Genomic DNA, 26845 nt, shown 5'->3' with positions numbered 1-26845 from the left:
TAAAACCCTGGGCAGCTTCATATGTTTAAAGAACAAATTGATCTACTTCGTTGCATTTTCCAAGATAATCAATAACAAAGATGAAACTAATTTCAATGTCTACATTCTGCAGTTCTGAAAATTTTATCTAAAAGCTTAATTCATTCCTTACAAATTGCAACTGTTGCAACACCTAAATGAGCTTAATAGCCTTAAGCAACCATTTTCCACTCTAGGCATGCCATATTTGTTTGCTGGGTCGGAACTGACAGTGATCACTAGGAGAAATCTTCATATCTTCATGTCCTTTTCTCTCCCTGTTTCACTTGATATAATTTAATGTGCATTTTTTAATAAATTATTGAAGCTTGCACTTCTTCATTAAAAACTCATATTTGCTGATGTATATATATATAAAAATGATAAAATTTTACCCTCCATCTCTTAGCAGTGTTCAATATCTTATTTCATTTTGGTTATATTAATCGGAATGTTTAAGAACTTGTAACAATTCTTTTGAGTCTTAGGATATGATAGTATTGTTTACTAAGCCTCAAAACCAATCATTTTAAATTCAATATACACTGAAGTGACAAAAGTCATGGGATAGCAATATGCAAATATACAGATGGCAGTAGTATCGCGTAGAAAATGTATAAATGCGAAGTGCTTTGGCAGGGCTTTCATTTGTGTTCAAGTTATTCATGTGAAGAGGCTTTGACGTGATTATGGCCGCACGACGCAAATTAACAGACTTTGAATGCGGAATGGTAGTTGGAGCTAGACGCATGGGTCATTCCATTTCGGATATCGTTAGGGAATTCAACATTCCGAGATCCACAGTGTCAAGAGTGTGCTGAGAGTATCTAATTTCAGGCATAACATCCCACGATGGACAGTGCAGTGGCTGACCACCTGCAGTTAATCTGCGTAGAGTTGTCAATGTTCACAGGCAAGCAACACTGCGTCAAATAACCGCAGAAATCAATGTGGAACATATGAGGGATGTGTCCGATAGGACAGTGCGGCGAAATTTGTCTTCCTTGGGCTATGCCAGCAGAAGACAGACTCAGACTCGAGTGCCTTTACTGACAGCCCGACATCGCCTGCAGTGACTCTCGTGGGCTCGTCAGCATATCGGTTGGTCCCTAAACAAATGGAAAACCGTGGCTTGGTCAGATGAGTCACGATTTCAGTTGATAAGAGCTGATGATAGGGTTCGAGTGTGGCGCAGACCCCACGAAGCCATGGACCCAAGTTGTCAACAAGGCACTGTTCAAGATGGTGGGGGTTCCATAATGATCTGGGCTGTTTTTACATGACATGGACTCGGTCCTCTGGTGCAACTGAACCGATCATTGACTGGAAATGGATACCTTCAGCTACTTGGAGATCACTTACAGCCATTCATGGACTTCACGTACTCAAACAACAATGGGATTTTTTTGGATGGCAATGTGCCATGTCACCGGGCCACAATTGTTCGTGATTGGTTAGAAGAACATTCTGGACAATTCCAGCGAATGATCTGGTCAATTAGATTGCCCGACATGAATCCCATCGAACATTTATGGGACATCATCGAGAGGTCAGTTCGTGCCCAGAATACTGCATCGTCAACACTTTCACAATTATGGATGTCTATAGAGGCAGTATGCCTCAATATTCCTGCAGGGGACATCCAATGACTTGTTGAGTCCATGCCACGTCGAGTTGCTGCACTTCGCCGGGCAAAAAGAGGACCGACAAAATATTAGGAGGTATCCCATGACTTTTGTCACTTCAGTGTATTTAAAAGCTATTTATAAGATAGATTTTATATATACTAAGTTGTATAGTGTCTAGCTATGAATTTCTCATAATATAATTTTAATACATGAAAAATACTTTTTATTTCAGTTTGCTGTAGCATGTACTTTAGGAAAAAAGAAGTTTTGTTTTAAGCTTATTTAATGAGTTACGCCTCTCAAAATAGCAATTTTTTAGCAGGCATACTTTGTTTTGCTGTCCAGAATCTCTCTTGACTTAAATGATTGTTATCAATCGTATATTGTTTGATATTGTCCTTATCTTTATTTTGTTATGCTTTTCAATCATTTTTCTTTTTTATAATTTGTTTGAGATGAAACTAAGGGAAATATGAAGCCTAACATATTTGAGAACTTCAATGCTTTGCCAGAAAACTACAGTATGTAAGGAGAAGGCTGGTGTATAGAATAGAAATTTTATCAGTCACTTTTTTATGTATTGCAGATTTCTGGTAGTAATCTACTCTGGTGATGATGTAGAACTTCAAAAGTTTGTGACACCTTATCAATAGTTTGACTTATTAATGTGAAATCTCAGTTTTTGATAAGTTTCTCATTTCAAGTTTTTGTTTATTTAACTTTTTCATTGCACATGTCTAAAATTCAGAAAGGGGGATAAATATCATACACTTATATATATTAACATATGCTAACGAAGTACAAATTAAATTGTTAAGAATTTTTTAAAGCAAAAATTTTGATACTAATATTTAGCACCTAGTCTACTGTGATGTAGTTATGTTAGATAAGAAATAACTCTTATTTGAGTATATAATTAGCTGTTTGTGTTTTGCATGTTCTTTTGTGATATGTAAAAGGCTGTGAATGATCATCTTTTTCTTTTATCTGTCCAAACAGCATTAAAATTTTTGCCCTTTATGCATTCCATCAATAGTCCTCCCATATAATTTCTATATATAAGCATGTATATTTGCTAATTTATTCATATTAGTTGAGCAGATTCAATTGAGTTACCTGGAGTGACAAAAATTTCTGTTAAGAATGCAATGTTCATGTATCTCTACATTTGAGAAAATCATGCAACATCCTGCATATTATAGCATTTTTTATACTGTATGTAGTGACATGTTCCCCCCTCCATTTTTTACTATTTTCGTAGGCTAAAAATTGAAAGAGAACATTGTGTATTGTATACCCTTTTTTAAGAGAAGGAAAGGAAGAATTTAAACATTTAAAATGAGTATATAAACACATGTATTGACATTTCTGTTATTGTTTATTAGCAATTACATTAGTTCTGGCACTGATAGCCTGTACTTTAGAATGTTATATAATTTACGCTTCTCTAGCAGTATCCGGATACTTTTTTTAGGTCTGAAAAAAGCTCTTCTTGAAGTTGATGTTAATTATTTTTGTTTGCTGTAATAGTTTATGAGATTTTGTTTAAATTTTAAACTGCTTTGTTGTTAGTTTAACATGGTCACCACTTCTGGCATTAGTAGTGGCTAGTCCTGTTATAGGCAAGTGCCCGCCATTGTGAAAAATAAGCTTAACATGATTTTGTTCTAACATATTTCAGTATTTAGCAGTTTAAATATTTTGTGTAATTTTTCCTTCTATAAAATTGTTCCATCAAACTGTAAACATGTGGAACTTACTTGAATGAACAGTGATGTGTTCATAAAAAGCATGCTTAATAATTTGAACATCTCACATCAAAACTTTGTGAATTTTGCGATTGTTGAAATGAGACTATAAATTGAGGGATGCCAAGGTAACAGTCGTGTATAATAAGTGCCCATGAAAAGTGATGGGCATCAAGGAGAAACATAAGCATTCACTTCTTGCAAATACTTTTCACTGTGAGAAAAAAAAGAGATGCCCGCTTTTGTAGAATATGAAGATCACTTATACTTTCCATTTTTATGAATACAGTTAGAAGCTGCTTGATGTTTTCATTTGTTGAACCCTCCATCATTTTAATCTTTACCAAACTATTTACTGTTTCTGTTATTATATGTAATATGCTGAGCCCCCTGCCCCCTTAGAAAATGTTTGGGGAAAATGTAAACTTTTGTCAAAAATGTCAGGAAAAATTAAAATTTTTCCAAAAATGCCAGATTGTTAAAAAAATTACTGATCAAATCTCTCTTCTAATAGAATTTATATTTTAAATGATGCACAATAAATAAAAATTGTATTTCTTTAAAGGAAAGCAATTGAAAAATTAGTGTAATATTTTACTTAGAGAAAGTATTTTAGTCACAAAACATCTAATACAGTCAAAAGTCGATAATCCGGACTCGTCGGGACTTCAGCGATTCCGGATTATCAATTTTTCCGGATTATAGATCATCAGTTTAAATTTGGTAAGATGGCATGCAGAAATTATAAAATTAAAAATATGAAACCTTAATTTATGAAATAAAGAACAATTATGATCTAAAGGGTATCAAAATTTACAAAAAAAAAAATTAATATTTATTTGTTTACTTTATTAAACATTTCTTTCAATGTAAGTTGTTTAAGTTGCTTCATTTATTATATGATAATACATTATGTGATAATACATCAACTCGATGCATGCGGAGAAAGTTTGTAGCTTTGAGGTCTGGATTATAGATAATTCCGGATTATGGGTGTTTGAATTAACGACTTTTGACTGTATAATTTTATCCACCCATAAGCTTTTTTTCCCGAGCTTTAATCAACTGTTCTGTAGTGGATTTGAGAAATTATTACGTTGTCTAGTTGTACATTATATTAAATGAGCTAAAAGTACCATTTTTCATCCAATCATTAAATTAAAGCAGCATTAAGCATGATCAGTGCTTGGAAAGGTGACCATCTGGGAACATTACGTGCTATTGACATTTTCTCTGCTCTTTCTCCCCTTCCCTCTCTCTTGCAAGGTTCATTTAATGTTTAGATGTTTATAAATATCCTTTAAAATGTGTTATTTTTGTGTAAGAACAGACAACCTATAATACACAAAAAGAAATCATACCTGGAAAAAGAACTTGTTTGTGCACATAACCTCTGCCACCTTATATATGGGATAGTGGCTGATGAGAAGAATGAGACATGTATTGCTTTGTATCTCGCTCAGACACAGAAGTACAGTAGTTGATTGTGGTTAGTATGGAAATGTACAGTACCGTTTTGACTCAAGGTTTTTTTCATGGAAAGTTGTATGGGGAGTTAAATTTACTTAACTACTGTTTGGCAGAATTTCTGGGCATTAAATTGACAAACATGGCTGTGGAGGAGTCAAGGATTTGGCAACAGCTTCAACTCAAAAGCAGAGGTAACATAGTCTTTCATGCATATTGTTGAGTTCTTTGGTGAAGAAGTGTGTTCATTTCCTCTCATGTCCTGGCTTTTACAAAGAGCATGCAGCCTGCCGTTCCTATGCAATGCTATGCGTGTGGGCAGGGGTGTTCCAGGCTGTTAGTTGAGGTATGGCTGCCACGGCTGGTTAGAACTTGTTCTTGATCGATTTCACACATACTGTCCCAAAGTTTCTTTGTGATAGTGGGTGTGTTGCCCTCTTGTGGACTGGGCATAGTAATTTGCTTGTTCCTAGGGCCCCGGTTTGTCTTCTCAAGGCAAGGGTGAATTGAAGACTTCTTCAGCATATCTGTGAGTAGCAACAACTTCATTAAATGAACAGTTTTTTTTTCCAGTGCATTGTAATTTTGAGATCTTCAATTTTATTTTTTATTACCAAAAGAGTAATATTCATTGTGAATAATATACTGTTCTAAATTTCTTTTGCAGAATGAACAGTTTGTTCAAGAGGTTTTTTAAAAACACTCATGTTCTGTTTTGAATACATATTTATTATATAATACATATTTCCTATTTATATTTCTCTCCTTTGCTTCACAGTAACAAGTAAGATAAATTTTTATAATGTTCTTAGTTATTGCACTGTATTTTGTAGTAAATGTGTAATATTCAATTACTTATACTTAATATGTCCATTATATTTGATTAGTAGACAATATTTCAAATATAATTCCATTATATTTGAGATTATCCATTTGGTCACTGAAAGTCTGGGAAGTTAAAAATTGAATTACACTGGGAACTGAGTATACTATTTGATTATTGTTCATTTAACTTCTAATCCACCACCCAAACAGGATAGTAGTGACCCTGACTACTATACCAAAGGACCCGGGGTTGAATCCTGGAGAAGGCATGTCTATTTATAAATGTATCTTGTGTTTGAGGCATGGAGGCATTCTAAATATGTGGCAAGTCGAAAGTTCTCTCGTATGGTTTCGTCGTAGTAGAAGAGGGGTGAGAGACCTTTGGACCCACCTTCCGAGGTGCCCTCCCTCAAAATTGGGGTGGAATTGAGAAAAATAGTACTATTGCTATATGATGCCCAATGCTGTTGCCAATGACAGGCATTACCTTATACTCCTTCCTATGATGAAATTCATAGCCTCATTCTGATGAGGTCAGACAACTGAGATTAGTCACAACAACCTTTTTATCCATTAGATATGGGCTGGACTAATTTTCAACCAAGTATCCAAGTCATGATATATTATCTCCTGAAGATTTTCCCCCATGAAATAGAAAAATGTCTACAACCTTGTCTAGACCTTTTCATACATGGACTGAAGTGCATGTGCAAAGAATGTTAATCAGAAAAGTTGTAGAAACTTGTCATTTTTGTCAGGGGAGGAAGTAAATCAAGTTTCTAGAAACTTATTTGTTAGTCTTCTGAAAACTCCTGAGTGGAAAGTATGTGAGCAGGAAACTATGCTAGTAAATGTGATACAGTTTTGATAATTGATGTACCTGATATTTTTTTTGTCCTTCTAATATCTTTTTATCTTGTTTTATGATCAGTTCCTATAGCCTGTATGATGCATATCATTAGCACTGTACCAAATCAATGAACTTCCAAAATTAATACACAGAGAAAAATACTTGTAAATGTTTTTGATATTTTAGAGAAAAGAAATTGACAGTCTCAGTAATGGCTTTATGTGCATCTCTCATTTTTTTTAATTATATAAAGCACTGAAAAACAAACTAGGAAAAGCTTTTAATTAAGCCAAATAAAAAGTAAATTTTTAGTTTTGACCTGTTGCTAACCTGTTTAATTCGACCTGGTGCCAGTCATTTACAACAGTTAATAGTAGTAGCATGGTAAGCACTCCAGGACCTGACCGTATATATGTTTTTCTTTTTGTTATCCCACTTATAAGGCTAATAATGAATGTTCACTACTTTATATTGTAATCTTTGTTCAGTTTTTTAAAATTATTATTTTTTTTTAACATTGATAGTTGTTTTTTAATTGTTTGTGGGTATTTCGTAGTGATATTCTAGCTTTCACTTACACATTCTAAATTATTTTCATTTTATGCACTGAATGTTATTCCTTCATTCTTGTTTATGTTTAAGAAATGTGTATGTCTTAACTGAGCACCACTGCAAAGGAACTTTGGACATATCTATTGTTTTACTTACTATGTTTTAGTTGTTTAAAAAGTATTTTGTGAAATCCCTCTTATCTGTAACTTATAATATACATTGCTGTCTTAGTAGTAACAAAATTATGAAATTTGAAAGGATATTGTTTTGTATATACTTAAAGCATTAAATATAATGGAAATTTGTGTGATTTTTAGTAGATTATCTTTATTTGTAATAAATATTAATTGTTAGATAAGAAAAGGGTTTCAAATAAAGGATATGAATGAAGTATCTTGCTGGAAGGATGCAGATGTTGGGTATTCAAGAGAAATAACTGAAGATGATATTATAACATTACTTACATGTACTGAAGGTACATTTCTTTTATGACTTTATGATTTTTATAGTAATTATGGTAGAAATATATAACTTTTATCTGATCTTCAGTTGGAATATTTATCTGATTGTGAAATAATTAGATATCTAATACTTTTTGAGGTTCTGCTATGCCCATTTTGAATTTCCCTGAGGATGCCATTACAAACGGCAAAGTTGGCCTTCTCAGATTCCATCCTGGAATTTTCTCTTTGAATTTCACTGTTCAACCAGTAAGTTTTTTTTTTGTTTTGTTTTGTTTTGTTTTGTTTTGTTTTGTGTGTGTGTGTCTTAACCCCTTCGAGCTGGGTAGTGAAAATGCGCGCTTATCGCGGAGGCCGGCGTCTTCCGCGAGCGTCTCTCCAGGGCCGGGGCCTTTTTTGCTACTAAGCCTAAATCCATGAAATTTCCGAAGTATCAACGCATTGTTTGATAATGCTCTATACAGTATTTAAACGGCTTATGCTTTATAGATATTTATATATATATACTTTAATTACCTTATTTCTTGTCTAAATGCATATTTTACACATTTTATTTTAATTACTCACCATTTTATGACTTTTTACATTATACATCTGAAAACTAAATATATTACTTAAAATTCTCTTTTCGTATGAAAAATTTGAAAACAGGGATCTACACACAGTCCTACGTTACATTCCTTGAACTCGTAATAACTCATTTGCCGTTTTGGAGGATTTTTCCGGGAATGTGAACAAACGAAGCATCGTCGTCTCATTTTTTTATCAGTCTCTTCTGAACAAAGTTTTGGAAAATGTCTTTCAGTTAATCTTTCAGAATCAATATCTGAAATATTTTGCATCATTTCTGCTATTTCATGCTCCGTTAAACATTTTCGACGCTTCGACATTGAAACGGTAAAAACAGAAAGAATTCACGTCTAACAAGATCTAATTATTTTCTAAAAACTGAACTGTAAACCGAAATACTCAATGCTTTAGCGCATATAAAACTTCTACTTACAATAAACAACTACCACGTGCGAATAAAGTGCGATTTAAAGAGACGTCATAAATCACGCCATTCGGAAACATTTGGTTCCCCGTTTGTTTATATAATCAAAAACACGTGTATGTGAGTCATGCTTCTCTCCTTTCGAGTAGAAAGTCTAATGTACATGTATCTGAAACCATATGGGCATACAGTGCCATCTTGTGGCAGAAATTATAGTTTGAAAAACGTTCCAAGCTACTGGCACAAATACGTGACATTCGGTAGAAAACGCATAAATGCTCTGGCACGCCTGCGTGTCGGCCGGTAGATAAGTGCGTTCGTTGCTGGCACGTATACGTGACAGTCGGCACGAAGGGGTTAAGTTTTCTAAATGATTTTTTATACATTGCAGGTGTCAATTATGAATTTTCTTTGATCAATTTTGATGGTAAGTTCTATACTTTGTCCCAACCTATGCCTGTTGTGATTACTTGTGTAGATTGATTCAGTGTACAAAACTCAGACATTGAATGAATTTATTTATATTTTATAGCCTGGGGATAAGTATCGGGTTGGAGGGAAAGTTCTGTCGTATTTTAAATAGGCAGGTGATTTTTCTTGTAAATAAAAAAAACATCTGGCTAGTGAGTCAATCGGATTTTTTGTTTTTTGTTTTTTTAGCTGCTGTATAATATAAAAGGTGCCCTTTTTTACTGTGTTCATCATTTACTTGTAATATTTAAAGGGAAAAACATGTCGGTAGATAAAGTGCATTTACGACACTGCATTTTATATGAATTCCAAAAAGGAAGCAACGCATCTGTTGTATGTAAAAATTTATGTGCGGTATTTGGAAAAGATATTGTAAATGTTCGTACTTGTCAAAGATGGTTTAGCAAATTTCGTTCCGGGGACCTGAGCCTCAAAGAAAGTGTTCGATCTGGACAACCATCCAAGATCGATAATGATGTTTTGCAATCCATGTTGGAAAATAATCCACATTTAACAAGTCGAGAAATTGCAGAAGAGTTTGGCATTCATCATACAACTGTTGGAGATCACATTAAATCTCTTGGGTTTGTGTTAAAGCAAAGTGTTTGGGTTCCACGTGAATTAACGGAAAAGAATTTGTCTGATCGTTTAAGAATATGTTCATCACATCTGATTAGACACAATGTGGAGCCATTTTTGGACAGGCTGGTTACTGGAGATGAAAAGTGGATTCTTTACGAGAATATTAAAAGAAAAAAATCTTACTGCAAACCAGGAACATCATCAGCAACAGTTCCAAAACCAAGTATCCATCAACGAAAAGTACTGCTTTGTTTGTGGTGGGACAGGAAAGGTCCAGTGTATTACGAGTTGCTGAAACAGGGAAAAAACATCAACGCGGATCTGTACTGCAATCAGCTGGATAAATTGAATGCAGCTATCAAAGAAAAAAAACCAGCATTAGCGTCCAGAAAAGGAATAGTGTTCCATCACAATAATGCTCGCCCGCATACTGCAGTGGTGACACTACAAAAACTGAATGCGTTAGGATGGGAAATCCTTAGTCACCCCCCGTATTCACCTGACATTGCACCCTCTGATTATTACCTGTTCAGATCTCTGCAAAATTATCTAACGGGAAAAAAATTCAAGTCTTTTGAAAGTGATTCTAAGGCAGTTGCTGACTATTTTAACTCCATGGATGAGAACTTCTATAAAACAGGAATTTACAGGTTACCTGGAAGATGGCAACGGGTTGTAACAAATAACGGAGCATATATAATTGATTAATATTAAACACATATTTTTATAAATGAATTAAAATATTTTCTTTAAAATACGACAGAACTTTCCCTCCAACCCTAATTAAAGATTTTGAGGCATGTATATCACATGAAAAGCTTCTTCATACCTGCACTATGCAGAAATATTTTCAGTGATCATACAAAACAAGTAATCACATCTTCTCTGTTTTTGTTAGAATACAGTATGAAGTATTAACAATGTATATGTTTATATATATATAATTTTTCCTTAGAATATGTCTTGTAACATCTGTTTATAAGATATGCAATAAATAAATATATTTGGACATCAAATGTTATATTTATTTAAAATCTTGTAATTAAAACAGTTATTAATAATTGTTAAATTTTTCATGTGCAAATGTATATTTCATTTGCTTTTTTTCTTTATGCAGTTTCTCATATGTCGTTGATACCTTTGATTTTTATAAGCGTTGGGACTTGCAGTACTGTTTCGTTCTTGTATTTTTCATAGCAGGTAGTTTTCTTAAAATACATGGCTACCTTTTGCAAACATTTGTAACTTTTTAATGACAAACTTAATTTTCCTCTGCATGCTTTTCCAAGTTCTGGTTTTTTTTTTTTTTTTTTTTTTTTTTTTTTTTGTTGTTGTTGTTGTTGTTGTCATAATTGTGGGTTTTTGATATTTGTTGAGTCATCGAAACAAGCATAGTCAGCTCTTTTCACAATTAGGGTATGTTGTCAAAGAATTTTAAGTATGCTAATTCCTATGCAAGGACAGAGATATTCTCCAAAATTATACAATAATTTCTAGCAAGTTAATACTAATAAAACCATGCAAATGTTAACATGAGTAACCAAACTAGGAGGATGATGGAGAATCCAACACTTCAAAGCTAACAAATTACACTGCTTGCCATTAAAATTGCTACACCATGAAGGCAACATGCAAGAAATGTCAAATTTTCATGAAAGATATTACATGCTGGAATACTGAAATAATTAGCATTCCATTGCATGCACACAAAGCAGGTATAAGCAATGGCATCTATCATGTGTATAAATGGGAAGATTGCAAAGTGGATTTGATTTTGCATTTGGAAATCACATCTGAACATTGGTCATTTGTGAGGATCATGTTTTGCCTTCTGTAAGAAAGATAAAATCATACCACCATGTGTCAAAACTTGATTGCTGCAGGATCTTGCTCTATCAAGTTCTCTGGTTTATCATCCCACATTGCTGCTCATGTTGATTGGGATCCTATGGCTGTGAAGTGAATACAGAAAGGATAGGTCCAGGAGGGTCGTACTGAATGCCATGCAGGATTTAAGCAACCCCAGAGCACTAAGACCAGAGAGAGTAGATATGTTGTTCTCTCAACCCTGCAGGATTGTACAGCCACATCATGTTCCTGAGTCAGGAACTTGGCTTGTGTGTAGAACAAGTGTCTCCATGGGTAGTGCAACAGCATTCATAGCATCATAGATTGATTGTCAGCACAGTAACCATCATAGCAGCTTCCACATGACAGTGCAGCAGAGACAGGTTTACCTATGTAGATGCTACCAAAAAAAAAAAAAAAAAAAAAAACACTGGACACAGAAGTAGCATGACATTTTTTTAAGCAGAATTGTGCCAGTTCGGTAGCATGCACTACTTCGGCATTGCGCACATCCAATAAATTTTCTATTTTTGTATTTGTCTTTATCTTTAATTAATTCTGTTGATTAAATATTTATTTTTTCCCATGTAGCTTTATGTAAAATTATGATTGCCATCATCTAATTAAATTTGTTCCAACATTTATGTTTGTTGCTAAAGGGTGCCATATTAACAGAAAACTACCATTATCTACTTTTGCATCGATTAGATATAGTATTAGTTATTTGATATTTTTAGAAAATTATGTAAATGTAGTTGTTTTTAAATATTGTATTCAATGTATCATTATTTCTAAAGAATGCTTTTAAATGCTGTGATGCTTTTGGTGTATATTTTTCCCAGGCACTTGTTGCATAAATTTCAGTATTAAGTTAATTTTTATTCTTATTTAGGTATTTATTCATGTTGAATCATCCTTCATCACCATTTCACCAGTAAGTGTTTGTTTATGCTATTTTTAGTTCATTCAAGTAATATTTTTAATGTTTTCACTTAGAATTGAATTGATATCTCTCTGTCTATTTGTGAATTTGTGTGTGTATGTATTTTCTGATTGAAACTGCATACATTATATATAAGGCATATGTATGTATAAACTATATTTAGAGTTTGTTTTCATCAATATAATTCCAACTATTAATCTTTGTTTTATTTAATACTGACAGTTTATTTCTAAATGGTTACTTCTGTCCCTTTTTCATATGTTTGTTTCTATTACTCACAACTAGAAGATAAATTAACTTTTTTTTAGTTATGGTTTTGAAATGTGTTAATATTATTTGGAACAACAATAGGGATGTAAGTTTTGTTCAATTTATAGTGTCATTTATATTACTGATTGGAATTTTAAACGTTCAGTGTATCAGAGTTGTTAAAAAGTCTAGTTTGTTGATTATTTGCATGCTTCCTCGTTGGTTAGATTAGATTTAAAAAATCCAATTTCTTTCACTGAGAATTCACAATGGCTAATTTAAAATAACAATAACTATGATAATGAGAATTCCCATACCCATTTGCATATATATTTTAAATTTCATTACTAGATTGTTGTTTCTAATCTGATTTAGAGTAATTTAGAGTGATTTAGAGTGATTTGCTGTAATGGACTTAATTGCATTTAAGAGCTGTATTTTCTGTTCTCAGTTACATTGTTGATCTACCCTCCTTATATCACTCTGTACCCATATAAATCTTTATAAAACTGTCAGTGCATTTAAGTTGGCATTACTTGTTTAAATTTAAAATTTTAATATTTCTAATTTTGTTAGTGTGTTATTACTAACCTGACACTATACTATAATGATTTTGCTTTAATCCACTGTAAAATTACCATGGTCTTCTTTTATGTTTAATGCTTGTCTTATCAACAAAAGTATCCAGAATATCAAAAAGATTATATTCTTTTTAATTCATCTTGCATTTATGAGCCATTTTGAAGTGAATTAATATTGTCTTTTGTGATATTTTATCATCTTCTATATTACAGTGCAGAAGCAATACGTGTTCAGAAGTCATCTTTTCCTACTCAGTCTTTTACATGCTTGTGATGATATTTTAATTAAATTTCATACATTATTTTAGTGTCTTACTGTTTTATTCGTACAAGACTTAAATAGTAAATACTGGTGTCATCATAAATGTAGCATAAGATTAAGGCTTACATGTCATGAGTTCTTGTATAGTTATAGGTTTTGCTATCAGGCAGACACACACACAAACATAAAGCATTTTACATAATAATTATTAAGCTTATGAATTATTTGTTTTTTTTCTTTTGGTAACTACAAAACTAGTCTTTATAAATCCTCGTAAGAATTATAAATATGAGCTGTTGTGTAAGCAAGGTTCAAAATAAGGCTTATTTCAGTATTTTAGTTCACTTTACTTGTTACTAAGATTTAACTGGAGTGTACTTTTGTGTAATTTTTAATTTTGAAGCTACCAGACCAGAGTGTTAAGAGGTGATAGTTAAAGTAGTTGATAAGTAGAAATAATCCCATACGACTGTTATTTCATCAAAGCATTTTGGTTATGGAAAATCATAGCTTTCAGATTTTGCAAGCCAGATTTACTCTAATTTACCCCTCAATTTGAATATTATAAAAGCTCATGAAATTTTACTCTGCAACATTGTGAATAATGTTTCTATTGTGTTCCTATTGGAAGTATGGGAAAACTTCTTCCAATCCCCATTAATCTATGTTCAGCTGAGGGTTCCAAATTCTGCATGTAACACTATAACTTTTGCTGCAAATATTTGTGATAAGAATAATGCTGTGATAATTTGGATTGGGTTGGACTAAAAATGCAGTTAATAATTTTTTGCTTATTTGTGTCAATTTGCATGTTGGATTTCTTAATTGATTTAATAAAGGTATACTTGTGGTAACAGTGTATATAATTTTTCTTTTGATATTTTGTGAAACTTACAAAGTTAAGGATCTGTCTTTATTTAATAGTTGGGATTGCATCATATACCTTTTTTATATTTTCAAAAAAACATAGGCATTTGAATATTTTAGTTTCTTTTATTATTTATGTAATGTTTACAATGTTATTAACATTTAATGATAGACATTTAAAATTTGTAAAGTGTTAAAAATATTGGTCCTGTTGATTTTTTTTCTCTCGCAAAATACACTCTGAAGTAAAATTTTACGAAATTGTGATAGTTTTAGTTTCCGAAGAGTAAGAATTATATTTTTGAAAATTGTAATAAGGTAAATGTAATGCTAGATCGTATGCAGAAATAAGGAAGGCAGAATTTGGAAACTTCTAATTGTAATTTACAAAAGGTGTGAAGTAAGAGCTCTACCTGACATGAAATTTCAACAAATCATTTTCAGGATTTTTGGATTAAGTTTAATTTATTGACCCCTTGGCACACAAATAAAATACCCATCGACGAATCCAAAAAATACCATTTAATTTGGCTGAACTGTGGACACTCATGTGCAAACTTTAAAACAGAATGTTTTATTTTCAAATTTACATTGCCATATAAAAATAATAATATATTGCGTGGCGTTGACCGAAGACAGTTCTTGACATCTCAGAGACGTCAAGCACTACAATGACACATGAAATGAAGGATGTCTCCCAGACGGCATTTTATTTCAAGGGATTAATAAATGTGGCAGAGGGAAAAGAGTAAGGAAGAAAGGGATAGAAAGAAATACTGTAATAAAAAAGCTAACTACCTTGAATAAACATCGAACTGAAATAATTAAAAAAATATGAATGCAGATGTGTGACATGCTACCTAAAAATCATTGCATCAGACATTAAATAAATAAGCAAAGAATAGCATAGTGATAGTAATTAATTTTACTTTTTAATGCTCGTACTGTTTATTTGCAGTCTTTTTTTTAATATGTATCTCTCTTGTTTTATAGTCAGTCCTAGGAAGTAATGTTTGGTTGGACATATTATGGCTTTTCTTCCTGCCTTATACAATTTACAGTCTAAAGTAAGTGATATAGTCATCATGTATGTAAGCATTTACAGTATTTTGAGTGTGGTAATCATACTGAATTATGATGTTATTTTAATGAATTATGATTTTCTTGGATTCATATTCTAAAATATTTTTCTTTGTTGAAATTAGTGAGTATTTTAGACCAGAAATACTTTTCAGAATTATTTTAATCAGCTGTGTCATTAGTAATTAGCTGTTTTATGCTGTGTAATAATAGAGTATAATAATGTCAAAATTTTTTTGTTCTTGCTGTGTTTTAATGCTGTGTTAACCACTTTTTGTTTTGGTATTTTTTAACATTTTAATGCTTGATTTATTAGGATGTTACCAAGCATTGCAAAATTACCCAATGAATCTCTTGAAGACTTCAGCAAAAGAGTGCAACAATCCATGGCTGATGGTTTGGGTGCAGCTGCAACAAATTATACTTCTTCAGATAAAGTAGAACTTGTAAAACGCCTCCAAATGACCACCTCTATAACTGGTATATTTTTCTTTCATATTGTTTTTAGTTGTTTCCATAGACTTTATTTTTTGATCATAAGCGAAAAATGTGTTTGATTTTAGCATCACCTAGTAATTACTCTGGTGGGTCAAGTACTCCAGAACTTACTCAGCATTCATCTGTATCATTCCAGACCGAAAATGCAGTTTCTGCTAGCTCGATAGCACAGGTATTGAGAGTATAGTAATAGGTTGTTTCTAGTATTTAAATTATTTACTAGAAAGTTCTAATGGTATGTTTATTTTAAATTTGCACATAATTTTTACATTTTCAGCTCAGCTTAAACACTGCTGCAAAAACATTTGGCAAAACTCCTAAAGAGCGCATGCTTTCTTATCAAGAAAGGAAACAGAATTTGATAAAAGCAGTTAGATTGAAGTACTTAGTTAAACATAATATTACATGAGTATAATGCAGGTTAGTATAAAAAATATCTTTAAAGATTAAAAAATAATGATGAGTTGTTGTATGACTTTACATAAGATTTTTTTTCCCTAGGACCAGAGGGAAAAATGTGTGAAGTTTGTTAAATTCAAAGTATGTACAGGATCTCGAAGAAGCTATGTTTTTATAACTCTGCAGAATTTTTTACATGTACATTAAAATTACATACAAAAAAGTATTATTTAATAAAACTATACAGCAACCTAACATAGTGCTTTTTATTACTCTTAAAAAGGAGGCATGTTTAATACTATAAGAGAACTAAAAATCATCAGTAGTAACAGAATAAACAATTACTATTTCTCAGTTTGAAATAAATCTTTTGTGAAGTGAAGGTTTGAAATGACCTGATGATGCTGTGAGCTTTCTGCTATTGTGGACATGTATGATGCAGTAAAGACTGGTATAACAGTAATACCTCTGTTAGGGTTAATAAACTTCAAGTCTTAGTTCTAGATAAAATGAACACTATTATAGTACCTTAATTTCTGCAAGTAATTCATTTGAGTTTATATGATGGACACGTGAAAATTAGATAACTGCAAATGCTATGTGGAACAAGATATCCATGTGACATATTTAAATTTGGTGAACTTTAATTTATAAAGTTGGCATAGTAAGACCGTTATTACTAAGTAACAATAAAATATACTGCACACTATCATTTCATAAACTGCATTGTTAATACAATAATGCAAAATTTACTTTTCAAAATGTTTTCTTTCTTTCTAGAGGATAAGATACTGTAGCTTCTCTTAAATTGAGAAACACAGGTAGCACTACTGCTGTCATGCTTGAAAGCTATTGTTATGTAAATAAAAAATATATGAGTATGATGAGTGTGATAGAATATCTTTAATGAGAATGGAGAGAACTTTCTAAGGGAAACTGGCTTGTATACACTTTACACATCGGAAAAAACTACAAAACCACCAATTTAGCCACCCTTTTTACCTGAATTCGAATCCAGGTTGTTAACTACCAGTGTTCAGTGGTTTTACCGCTCGATCACTGGTGGACCTAAGTAACCTGTAACCTGAGAACATAATGCAGTTCCAGAGATCACTTTTTATCCCTCTCTCATTTAGTTACATATGTTAGGAAAGTATCTGCACATGCATCTGTTAAATATTGTGGAATGTGTGTAACGTTTTTTGTGGCTGTGTTTCATGTTTGACCATAGACTGTTCATCTCATTTTGTACAGTTTCAAACTTTAGAGGACTTTCCATTGTGAACCACGAATAACTGAAACTCCTGATGTGTCGGATATGACTTCATGTTAAATGCAATAATCGTGTAAAGCACGTATGTGTCCATGTCTGTACGCATATACAGGGTAGCCCTAGATTAAAAAAAAAGCAAGCGAAGAATGCATAAACTATAAAAATATTAAAGGAACTATATGCAATATTATATAAATAGATAAAATAAATGGTGAATGTGCATCACAGCTTGCTGCATAGCATTTGAAATGTTATTGTGTGTTACTATGTTGAATACACAAATGCTTTTCAGTTTCTTCTCTCTCCTGTGTCCAGTACGGTTTGTCTTGGGCCACTTTGTATATGGGAACAATTACGGTTGTATCTTATGTACTTTGTGACTGCAGTTCTTACCTGACCTTTATTTTTACAATGTATGTCATAGAAACATTCTTCCAGCTATAAAAATGTCTTAAATGACACATATTAATAGTCTAGCATTTTTAAATTTTAAAAAAATGTAAAAATTACAAAATCAAATTTTTTGTACATTCTTCTAGTCCTTGTATTTAGTGAAACTCTGTATTCAATAAAAACTAAAATGTTAAAAGTGTGACTCATATGGCAAAAACTAACCAAGATATTTTATTTTGAAGTTGATCCTATTCAGGGGCCATATATAAATTGAAGTGTGACAATGTTTGCATTTGTACTAAAAATAACAGTTTAGAAGAGGTTTCTAATGATAATAGATTAAGTGAGAAGTGCTTCTGTGCAACTTGTCGGGAAAAGGATTCATTGATATAAATTATTTAAAAAAGGACATCTTATTCATAGAATCTTGGACTTAGGTTCTAGAAAATTCTTGCAAGCTTCAGGATTGTTAATGAATTTTTGTACGATTATAATTCTGAAGTGATGCTTCTTGAGAACATCAACAACGTAATTTTAGTATTTGAAAACTTCTAGAACTTGTATGAAAATTCTTTTGGCACGTCAGTTATAAGAAAAATATGACTAAACTAAATAACAGTGAAGGGAGAAAACAAATCTCAACTTATTCTTATTTATTAACTGAGCCCTCAAGGCAAGTTGATATCAAATATGCCAAATTTTGAAAGTAAATAGCATAGTCAATTTTTGCCACGAGTCTTCTGAAGCCTTTTTTTTATAATGAGTAATATTTTCCTCAATATATTATCCATACATACATTACATATTTAGGCAGAAGTATGAGTCAGCTCTTATCCGACATATTGGCCCATGCCACTCCTTTCATTACAATGAGATGCTATGTGTGTCGATGATACTCTCAACAATATTTTCCACATTTTTTTAAATTTTAGAATTGTTTGTTGTTTGATGTTCAGAATGAACTTCATAAATGATAAAAACATAAGGGCTTAAGCTTCCTAAGGTAGATCATTAGGTAGGTAGGTCAAGGTAAGGAAGATTAAGGCCTTAAGGTAGATAATTCTTTTATATGAAGTAGCCCATATTTTCACTTCCATTCACATTGCTTCTTTTGTGTGTATGTGTGTGTGTATGGAGGGAGGGTTAGAATTTGTATGTGTGATTGTTTTTGAATAAAAAATGCTATTAACAGCTCACATTGGAAAAAAGATAATGTTGAATGTGATGAATGTGAATTTATTTAAATGTTTTCTCTTGACTTTTTAATTAATGGATACTCTACATAAAGTATCTTATAGCATGTTGAAATTAATTATGATTATTTGAAAGGTTTTTAGAAAATCAAAATTTGAGCAAATTTTTATACAATTTAAATTACTTAATTTTATGTAAGATTGAGATTAATTTTGTGAGTAAATCAAGACAGGTAAATCAGATAATGTTTGTTGCATTTTAACCACTAGTTCATGATCATGTTAAATATTCATAGAATATGTTTTGAGGCTTATAATTAAGTCCTTTTTCATTCTTGTGTTGTTTCTGGAGCATTGGATAATTTTAAATTACTTAATTTTTATGTAAGATTAATTGAGATTAATATTCCTGTAGATAAGTAAAATCAAATAATGTTTTTGTTTTATTTTAACCCACTAGTTGATGATCAAGATAGATATTTATGGAATGTGTTTTGGGGCTTGAAAATTAAGTCCCTTTTAGTTTCTTGTGTTTGATTTCTCAAGCTAGAATGAATTTTGAAATTTTTATGTTTTAATAAGTTATTTAAATAATTATCAAGATTATATATTAGCATTTTTAAAAATTTTATTTTTGCATTTCACTCTCTAAGAAAGCTTCTAAATTGTGTGTAAAAGATATTGTTTCTCTGAGGAAGTGAAAATACAATGCATATCTATATTATATCATGTTGTTGCATTTTTTCTATATGGAAGGCTCCAAACAAAAGTGATAAAGTTAAAAATTTTTTAATCTAGTTAAAAATGGAAAAATACAGCACAAATTCTATAATTTTCATTGAAAGGGGAACCACATCAAATAGCTTCAGAATAAGCCATTACATAACAGATTACAAAAATGATTTTGTTGTATTATAACAAAATCATTTATATATATATCATTTATATAATCGCTTATATCACAAAAAATAACTAAAGAAGTTATTATATGATGTCCACAGCGATCTATATTCCCCTTAAAATCCTAGAATGTAACTCGAAAAATGTTTGCTTATTGATATAAAATTCTTTTTTGTATTTTTTGTTTACCATATTTCATAATTCTTATTAAGTTTTTGATAAGAAGAATTATGACATAAGTGTTTAAATTGAGGAAAATAAAAGAATGTGTAACTTAGACTGTCTTCGTAGAATACAAGAAGTTGTTACACACATACATGTGCAAGTCAATTTATGTGTTTTTTCATTAAGTACAGAAAATAATTACAGAAGTTGTTACGTTATCCAGAAGTGAATCTATTATTTTCTTTAAATTTAATTTCTGGTTATTTACCAACTGGAAATTTTTTAAAAGACAAAACATTTTAGTTTAATTTCTGTGTGATGTTTTTATTAGCATGTTTAAAACTGTGAGAAATGCAGAGTTACAAGTGATTAACACTCTGACGAGACCTATTAAAACAAGTGAGAAAGGAAAGCTTATTAGCGAAATTTCAAAATCTCATAAAATTAAAACTGCATTGGTAACAGAAAATGACGTACAGATTTACATTTTTTGTAAGCAATTAGGCTTAATTTACACAGACCTTCATTTTTTTAACTCTTAAACTAACAGAAATGTAAAATGTGGTTAGGGTATCTTAAATCATAATTCAGTTCTATAAGCCAAGTAGTTGTCTGTTACCATAAAATTAATGACCTAAATTTATTTATTTTTGCAACAAGTTTTGTAACGTGTGTATGTAATTTTGTAGGTTAGAACAATCTAAAGTTAGTAGTTTATAATTTGTAAATTTTGAGAAGTAATCTATTAAAGGAATGTCAAATTAAACATTTTTTAATCTTAACAATCTAAATTAGCTAAAGTAGCATCAAACTCCGTACACTCTCTTCAACAACAATTTGGTGGTCATTCTTCACTGGAGAGCATTTTATATTTGCATTGAAATTCCACAAACTAAGTAATTAATTAGAATAAAATACAATCTAAAAGCAAGACTAAAATTCCTTTAACAAATAGCAGCACTCAGATGAGAGAAGCCTCTTGCACTTGATCTACTTTGCCCAGTACATAACAACAAAATCATTTTTGTAATCTGTTATGTAATGGCTTATTCTGAAGCTATTTGATGTGGTTCCCCTTTCAATGAAAAATATAGAATTTGTGCTGTATTTTTCCATTTTTAACTAGATTAAAAAATTTTTAACTTTATCACTTTTGTTTGGAGCCTTCCATATAGAAAAAATGCAACAACATGATTTGATTGTATTAATTATGCACATTGCAAGGAATACACAGACAGACGATTTAAATAAATGATTTGTAATGTAAGCTTGTGATGTGGTATGTTAGCGAAGTGAAAAGGAAGAAAACGTTTAGGAGAGTCGATAGTTGAGCTCTCTCATTCCAGGAAGCCCTTTTTCATTTCAGATACGTATTACTGGAGAAAATTAAAGGAACACATGTAAAAACGAGCTTTATATCAAATGACGTCAGATGAAAGGTGGTTTGTTGGTAGTTGAGGGTCAACATTATCACATAACCCAATGGAATTTAAATTGCTACCCAAGAAATATGCAAATTTTTGTGCCCATATTTTTGGTGTGCAGGAAAAATTGTGCAAGAAGATGCTTCAGGTTCTAATTTCATTGACTTTACAATTAAATAAAAGTTTAGCATGTGGGAGAAGGTGGAACATGTCATTCAGAAAGTATTTGACAGATTGTGAGAATGGAAACAAGACAGACTTTAACACAGGTCTGTAAAAATCATCTTGTCAAGAATCTGGAAACCATTCAGTTGCTAGAGAGTATGTTGACAACCATGTAAATGTCTTAAAGGTGCCACAACAGACTTTCAGGATCATTATTTGACGACTGCTAAAAGAAATATACAACTGATGCCAACTGAAATTACAAGGAGGTTCGCTACAACTACAGGAACTCAACTATCCATATATACCATGAATGACAGGCTGCATAAAACAGGGTTGTATGCACAAGGAAACCCACGATTTGTATCACACTGATTCAGGCTTTCATGTTGCGGTGGTGCAGAGGTCATTCATTGTAATTGGTGTGGAACGGACTGAAACAGAATTCTTTTTATTGATGCATCCCGTTTTCGTTTGGTGAATGATTCCAGGCATGTTACAATCTGATGGAAGCAAAACACGTGTAATAAGCCTAAAACATTTCTTGAAAGGCATCGGTACAAAGGTAATACCATCATGGTATGTACTGGCATATTGAATAGCCACCTATATGTTTTTACCAGTGCAGTAGTGAGTGTTGAAATAGTACAGAGAAATGAGGTTCTTGAGTTTCAAATAATTTAGAGCTGCGAATGGTAATAACTTCATTTAATGGATGGTAATACTTATCCAAGCTATACTGCACTAGTGACCGATTAGTTTGAAGGCGAAGGAATTCAGTGGATCAAGTGACCTGCATCGTTTTAGGTCTTGTTGCTTCTTTACTCCTGTTTCATCTAAAACATGTGTACATACATCCATTTACTGTCCAAAGAATTTGGAGAAGTTAGGTTAAAGAAGGGATTTGATCATGCCAGGTGTACTGGTGCATCTGAAACGAACATCAACACGCTTGGAGCGATGCATCAGAAAATATAATGTGGCGGCCGCACAAAGCACAACTATCGACATTATGCAGTGATGCTCCAGTATCAGCAAGAACATTTTCTAGACGGTTGAATGAAAGTGGCTTCCAGTCGTTCAGTCCTTTAGAAGGAGTGCCGAAGCCACCGACACCAGCAATTCCAGTGGTGTCAGGACAGAGGTTGTACTACTGAATTGTAGTGCACAGCTTAGGCTCTTGCTTCTGTTTAACCAATCACATTCGCTAAGTAAGGCAAGTCCAATCCTGTTGCGGCTCTTTGACAGCACGGCATCATGGTTTGAAGTGCCATCGCCATAGGTTGTCGGTCACCTATAGTTAGTACAAAAAATTGTCACAATAATAGCACGACGGTACGTGGGTGAAATGCTGCAATTGCACGATTCTATCTTCAATGCTGTAAAATGCTGTTTTCCAGCAAGATAGCATCGGCCGCTCACTGTAATCTTCAGTAGACACACCCTGCAAGGAACTCGTCTGCTTCCTTGGCCACCGAGGTCTCCAGATCTTACACTGATCAGGTATTTATGGGATGTGATCAGTAGGGCAGCTTCAACAGGATAATGAACTCTGAAGGATACTTGAAAGCGTATGCTGATCCCTCTTTCAGGACATTATCCTCATGCTGATTTCTTGTCTACCTTGAATTGTTTCCTTTTGTATCCCTGCAAAAGGGGATCCTACTGCCTACTGATCATCCTGTGTACTTCATCACTGTATTGCATTATCTTTCTGAAATCAAAATCACTTATGTATGCATTTCATTTGTCTGCCAAATTCCATCATATTCTACTCCTTATTACACGATGATACATTTTCTGTGTCAGGCAGTGAATGCAAACAAACAAAATAGCCTATCAAAAAGTTAAAATAACTTTAATTAACAGATCGCCAAATGATACTTACTGCAAATAATATGACAAGACCAGCAAAATTATCGCATTTTTTAGCGTATATGATTGGCAAAGAGCAAAAAACCGTTTAGAGTAGATTTAAGGGTGTCCCTTGGATTATCGCTAAGTTTTTCCGTTTATCCTCAAGTTGTTTCATTTATGGTAACATAAGTAGAAGATTGTTATGGAAACCCTATTATGACGTAATTAGTTGCGTGATTGCGGTCAATTTGAATAATGGGAAAGAATTTGGAAAGTATGTGTTGGATTTTGGATAAGAAGTATGTTGCTATTTTGTGGTTTACACGGTGAAATGGCTGATTGTGGTAAGATTAATTTGAAGTTTCTGTGTGTTTTAGAACGAAGGGAAAAAGGCATTAAGCATTAATTGACTAGTGTGTGAATGAAGGTTGACTTAGTTGCCACTGTAAATGTCCTGTTTGTAGGAAGGAATTGCGTATTTGGTCGGACGATACCGCCACTACGGAGGATATTTTTGACTCTTATTTTTTGAATTTATGTGGCGACGCCAGTATACAGATTTTAGTTCAGATAATTTTAGGAAGTGTTTGGATGCTGTTAAGGAATTTTGCTTGACTGAAGACACGTAAATTCGTAAATAAGAAAGTGGATACTTCTTTGTGTAGTGCTAAGATGAATTTATGTTATTTAATTGTTTGATTTAAAATGTAGTTTATTGAGATGATATATTTTTTGTTGGCTGTTCCTTTGACCTTTTTAGTGAATATAGATCGATTGTACATGAACAAAGTCAAGGGAGTGCGCAGTGCCTAAGTTTGTGCAATTCTCTGATGTTTTTTGTAAGTGAAAATAGGTCGATGTGTACATGGATACTGAGTTTACACAATTCTTTGACTTGTTATTTTGGATTTGTGTAGCGGTTGATTTTTGGCGAAAAAAGTCATCGCTACACAAAGCCAATGCACACAAGATGCAAAAAATTTGCATTTAGCTTTGGATTGAATGCTCATTAATAGATAGCGCACTCTCTCCTTCTGACACGGTATTAGATTTAACATACTGATTTTCATTTGAATTTTTTAGTATTTTCCGTTTAATTACTAGGTCCTGATATTCGTCGTTAAGATTTTTATCAATTGTTACACATTCATATTGCCCTAATAATATAGATAAATAGTCGAAAGTGTTCTGCAACAATGGCTTCGAAAAGTTTTGGGGATCGAGAAGTGATATGTCTTCATACAACTTCCTATGCCCTTTAAACCTACTTTCCATGGATTAAATGGTGTTACCCATTATAAAATTAAAGACAGTAACTTCAAATTGTTTGATAGGGCAATTGAAATTATAGTCGGCCCATTCTTCGTCGTCTATTTGTTTCACTTTTCGGCATCTTCTAGCAGGTAGCTCTTCTTCTATAACCCAGCCTCTCTAGTTTATTATTGCAATCCGTTGCAAACAGTTTTGATGCGTTAAATATTAAATAGAAGTTCCAAGAAATTGCTTTTAAAGAGCTTGTAGCCTCCCTAACCATATTATATGCTAGGCTGTAATCTAATCCTTTAGTCTGCAAATATTTCGTTACTGGCTCAGTACAGTCAAAAGTCGTTAATTCGAACACCCATAATCCGGAATGATCTATAATCCGGACCTCAAAGCTAAAAACTTTCTGCGCATGCGCCGCGTTGGCACATGCGCACAGGCGTTTTACGCGTGCGCATATGCGTATGCGCAAGTGCAGAATACGTTTTCGCCTGCGCGTTTAATGTATAACGGACGGTGTAAGCTAAAATTATCTAATTATCTGTTTCAGTTAATGATTGCGTTGTTCCTTAATCTTCGAATTGGATCCCGCTTATTATTTTTTGAAGACTGTAAGAGCAATTTTATAAAAGTAAACTTGAACTTTCGATTATGTCAAATAGAATTTCCGATGCTGGAACTTCCAAAGGATCTACAAAACGAAAGTATGTTTCGATGTCCAACAAACAAAAAGTGGAATTGCTGCAAAAAATGGATAAAGACATGAAGAAGGTGACAGAGAGGTTAGTGAAAACGAAAAAATTTTGATTGACAAGTTAGTCGGTATTCTCGGCACAGCAATTAACGGTACTTGAACAGCGGAACTTTGTAACTGAACAAGAAATTATGTCTGTTTATAGAATTAAAGAGAAAGTATTATCACATAAAACGAAGCAACTTAAACAACTTACATGGAAAGAAATGTTTAATAAAGTAAACAAATAAATATTAAGCTTTTTTTTTTGTAAATTTTGATACCCTTTAGATCATAATTGTTCTTTATTTCATAAATTATGGTTTCATATTTTTAATTTTAGAATTTCTGCATGCCATCATACGAGATTTAAACTGATGATCTATAATCCGGAATCGCTGAAGTCCCGACACGTCCGGATTAACGACTTTTGACTGTATATTGAAATATTTTCAAATATATGTGAGCAGGCAAAATTATTCTTAAATGTTGATATTTTATCCAGGATAGATTTAGCTATTTGTCGTATCTGTGCATTTTGTATACCATTGGAAGGTATACTTTTGAGTGAAAATATTAATTCTACTCACGTACCCTCACTCGCAGGGCTGTCTCGCCGAGTTATCTGTGTCGATTCGATTGTTCGAGTTTCTTGATCAGTCCGAAATCGCACCGCCCGCGGCCCTATCCGCCACTGGTCAGAAGCTTACGCATCCCTCTTGGGATTAAAGCTCTTGGGGAAGTTAACAGAAGGAGGTAAGGGCTGACATTTGACTCTTGACATCGTAGGTCAAGTAGAAATTGATAAAATAAAAACGATAATCATTGGCTCTGGAAGACCACATAAGATGAGATCACGCCACAAATGGTGAAAATAAAGAGAAAATTCTATGTTCAGAATGTAAGATGAAATAAACAAGTAATTCAGAACTACAATGCAAACTAAATATATCATAAAATACAGACCGGAAAACTGCAATGTAAAAAATACACACCAGAAAATATCAATATATAAAACATTCTCACCAGCGGCCGAGAGGTAAAGTTGCTGAACACAGATAGTTTGATCGAGTTCAATTCATTAAAGTTGTACGATTGATTTGTAAGCTCGCAAGTTCCTTGTAGCTTAATTAACCATGTTGCTTTTTGGCATGAA

At 32.7% G+C, this 26845-nt stretch overlaps 1 protein-coding gene across 1 annotated transcript in view; it reads left to right on the top strand.

The window, feature by feature from the left end:
• The window catches only part of LOC118201441 (lipid droplet-regulating VLDL assembly factor AUP1-like), a 37461-nt gene extending 20883 nt beyond the window's left edge, over positions 1-16578 (top strand). Inside the window, exons 4-11 of the mRNA XM_035373551.2 lie at positions 7443-7563; positions 7689-7798; positions 12337-12378; positions 15340-15413; positions 15743-15906; positions 15990-16096; positions 16202-16344; positions 16426-16578. Coding sequence (XP_035229442.1) covers positions 7443-7563; positions 7689-7798; positions 12337-12378; positions 15340-15413; positions 15743-15906; positions 15990-16096; positions 16202-16333 — 750 coding nt within the window. The 3' untranslated portion in view covers positions 16334-16344; positions 16426-16578. The remainder of the gene's footprint in view (positions 1-7442; positions 7564-7688; positions 7799-12336; positions 12379-15339; positions 15414-15742; positions 15907-15989; positions 16097-16201; positions 16345-16425) is intronic.
• The last annotated feature ends 10267 nt before the right edge of the window (positions 16579-26845 follow it).

The sequence above is a fragment of the Stegodyphus dumicola genome, chromosome X1 (assembly GCF_044657685.1).
Source record: "Stegodyphus dumicola isolate Sdum_Otavi_A_Nest chromosome X1, ASM4465768v1".
Classification (NCBI taxonomy): domain Eukaryota; kingdom Metazoa; phylum Arthropoda; class Arachnida; order Araneae; family Eresidae; genus Stegodyphus; species Stegodyphus dumicola.
The sequence above is the reverse complement of the archived record's forward strand: the minus strand, read 5'-3'. Positions and strand labels throughout refer to the sequence as shown.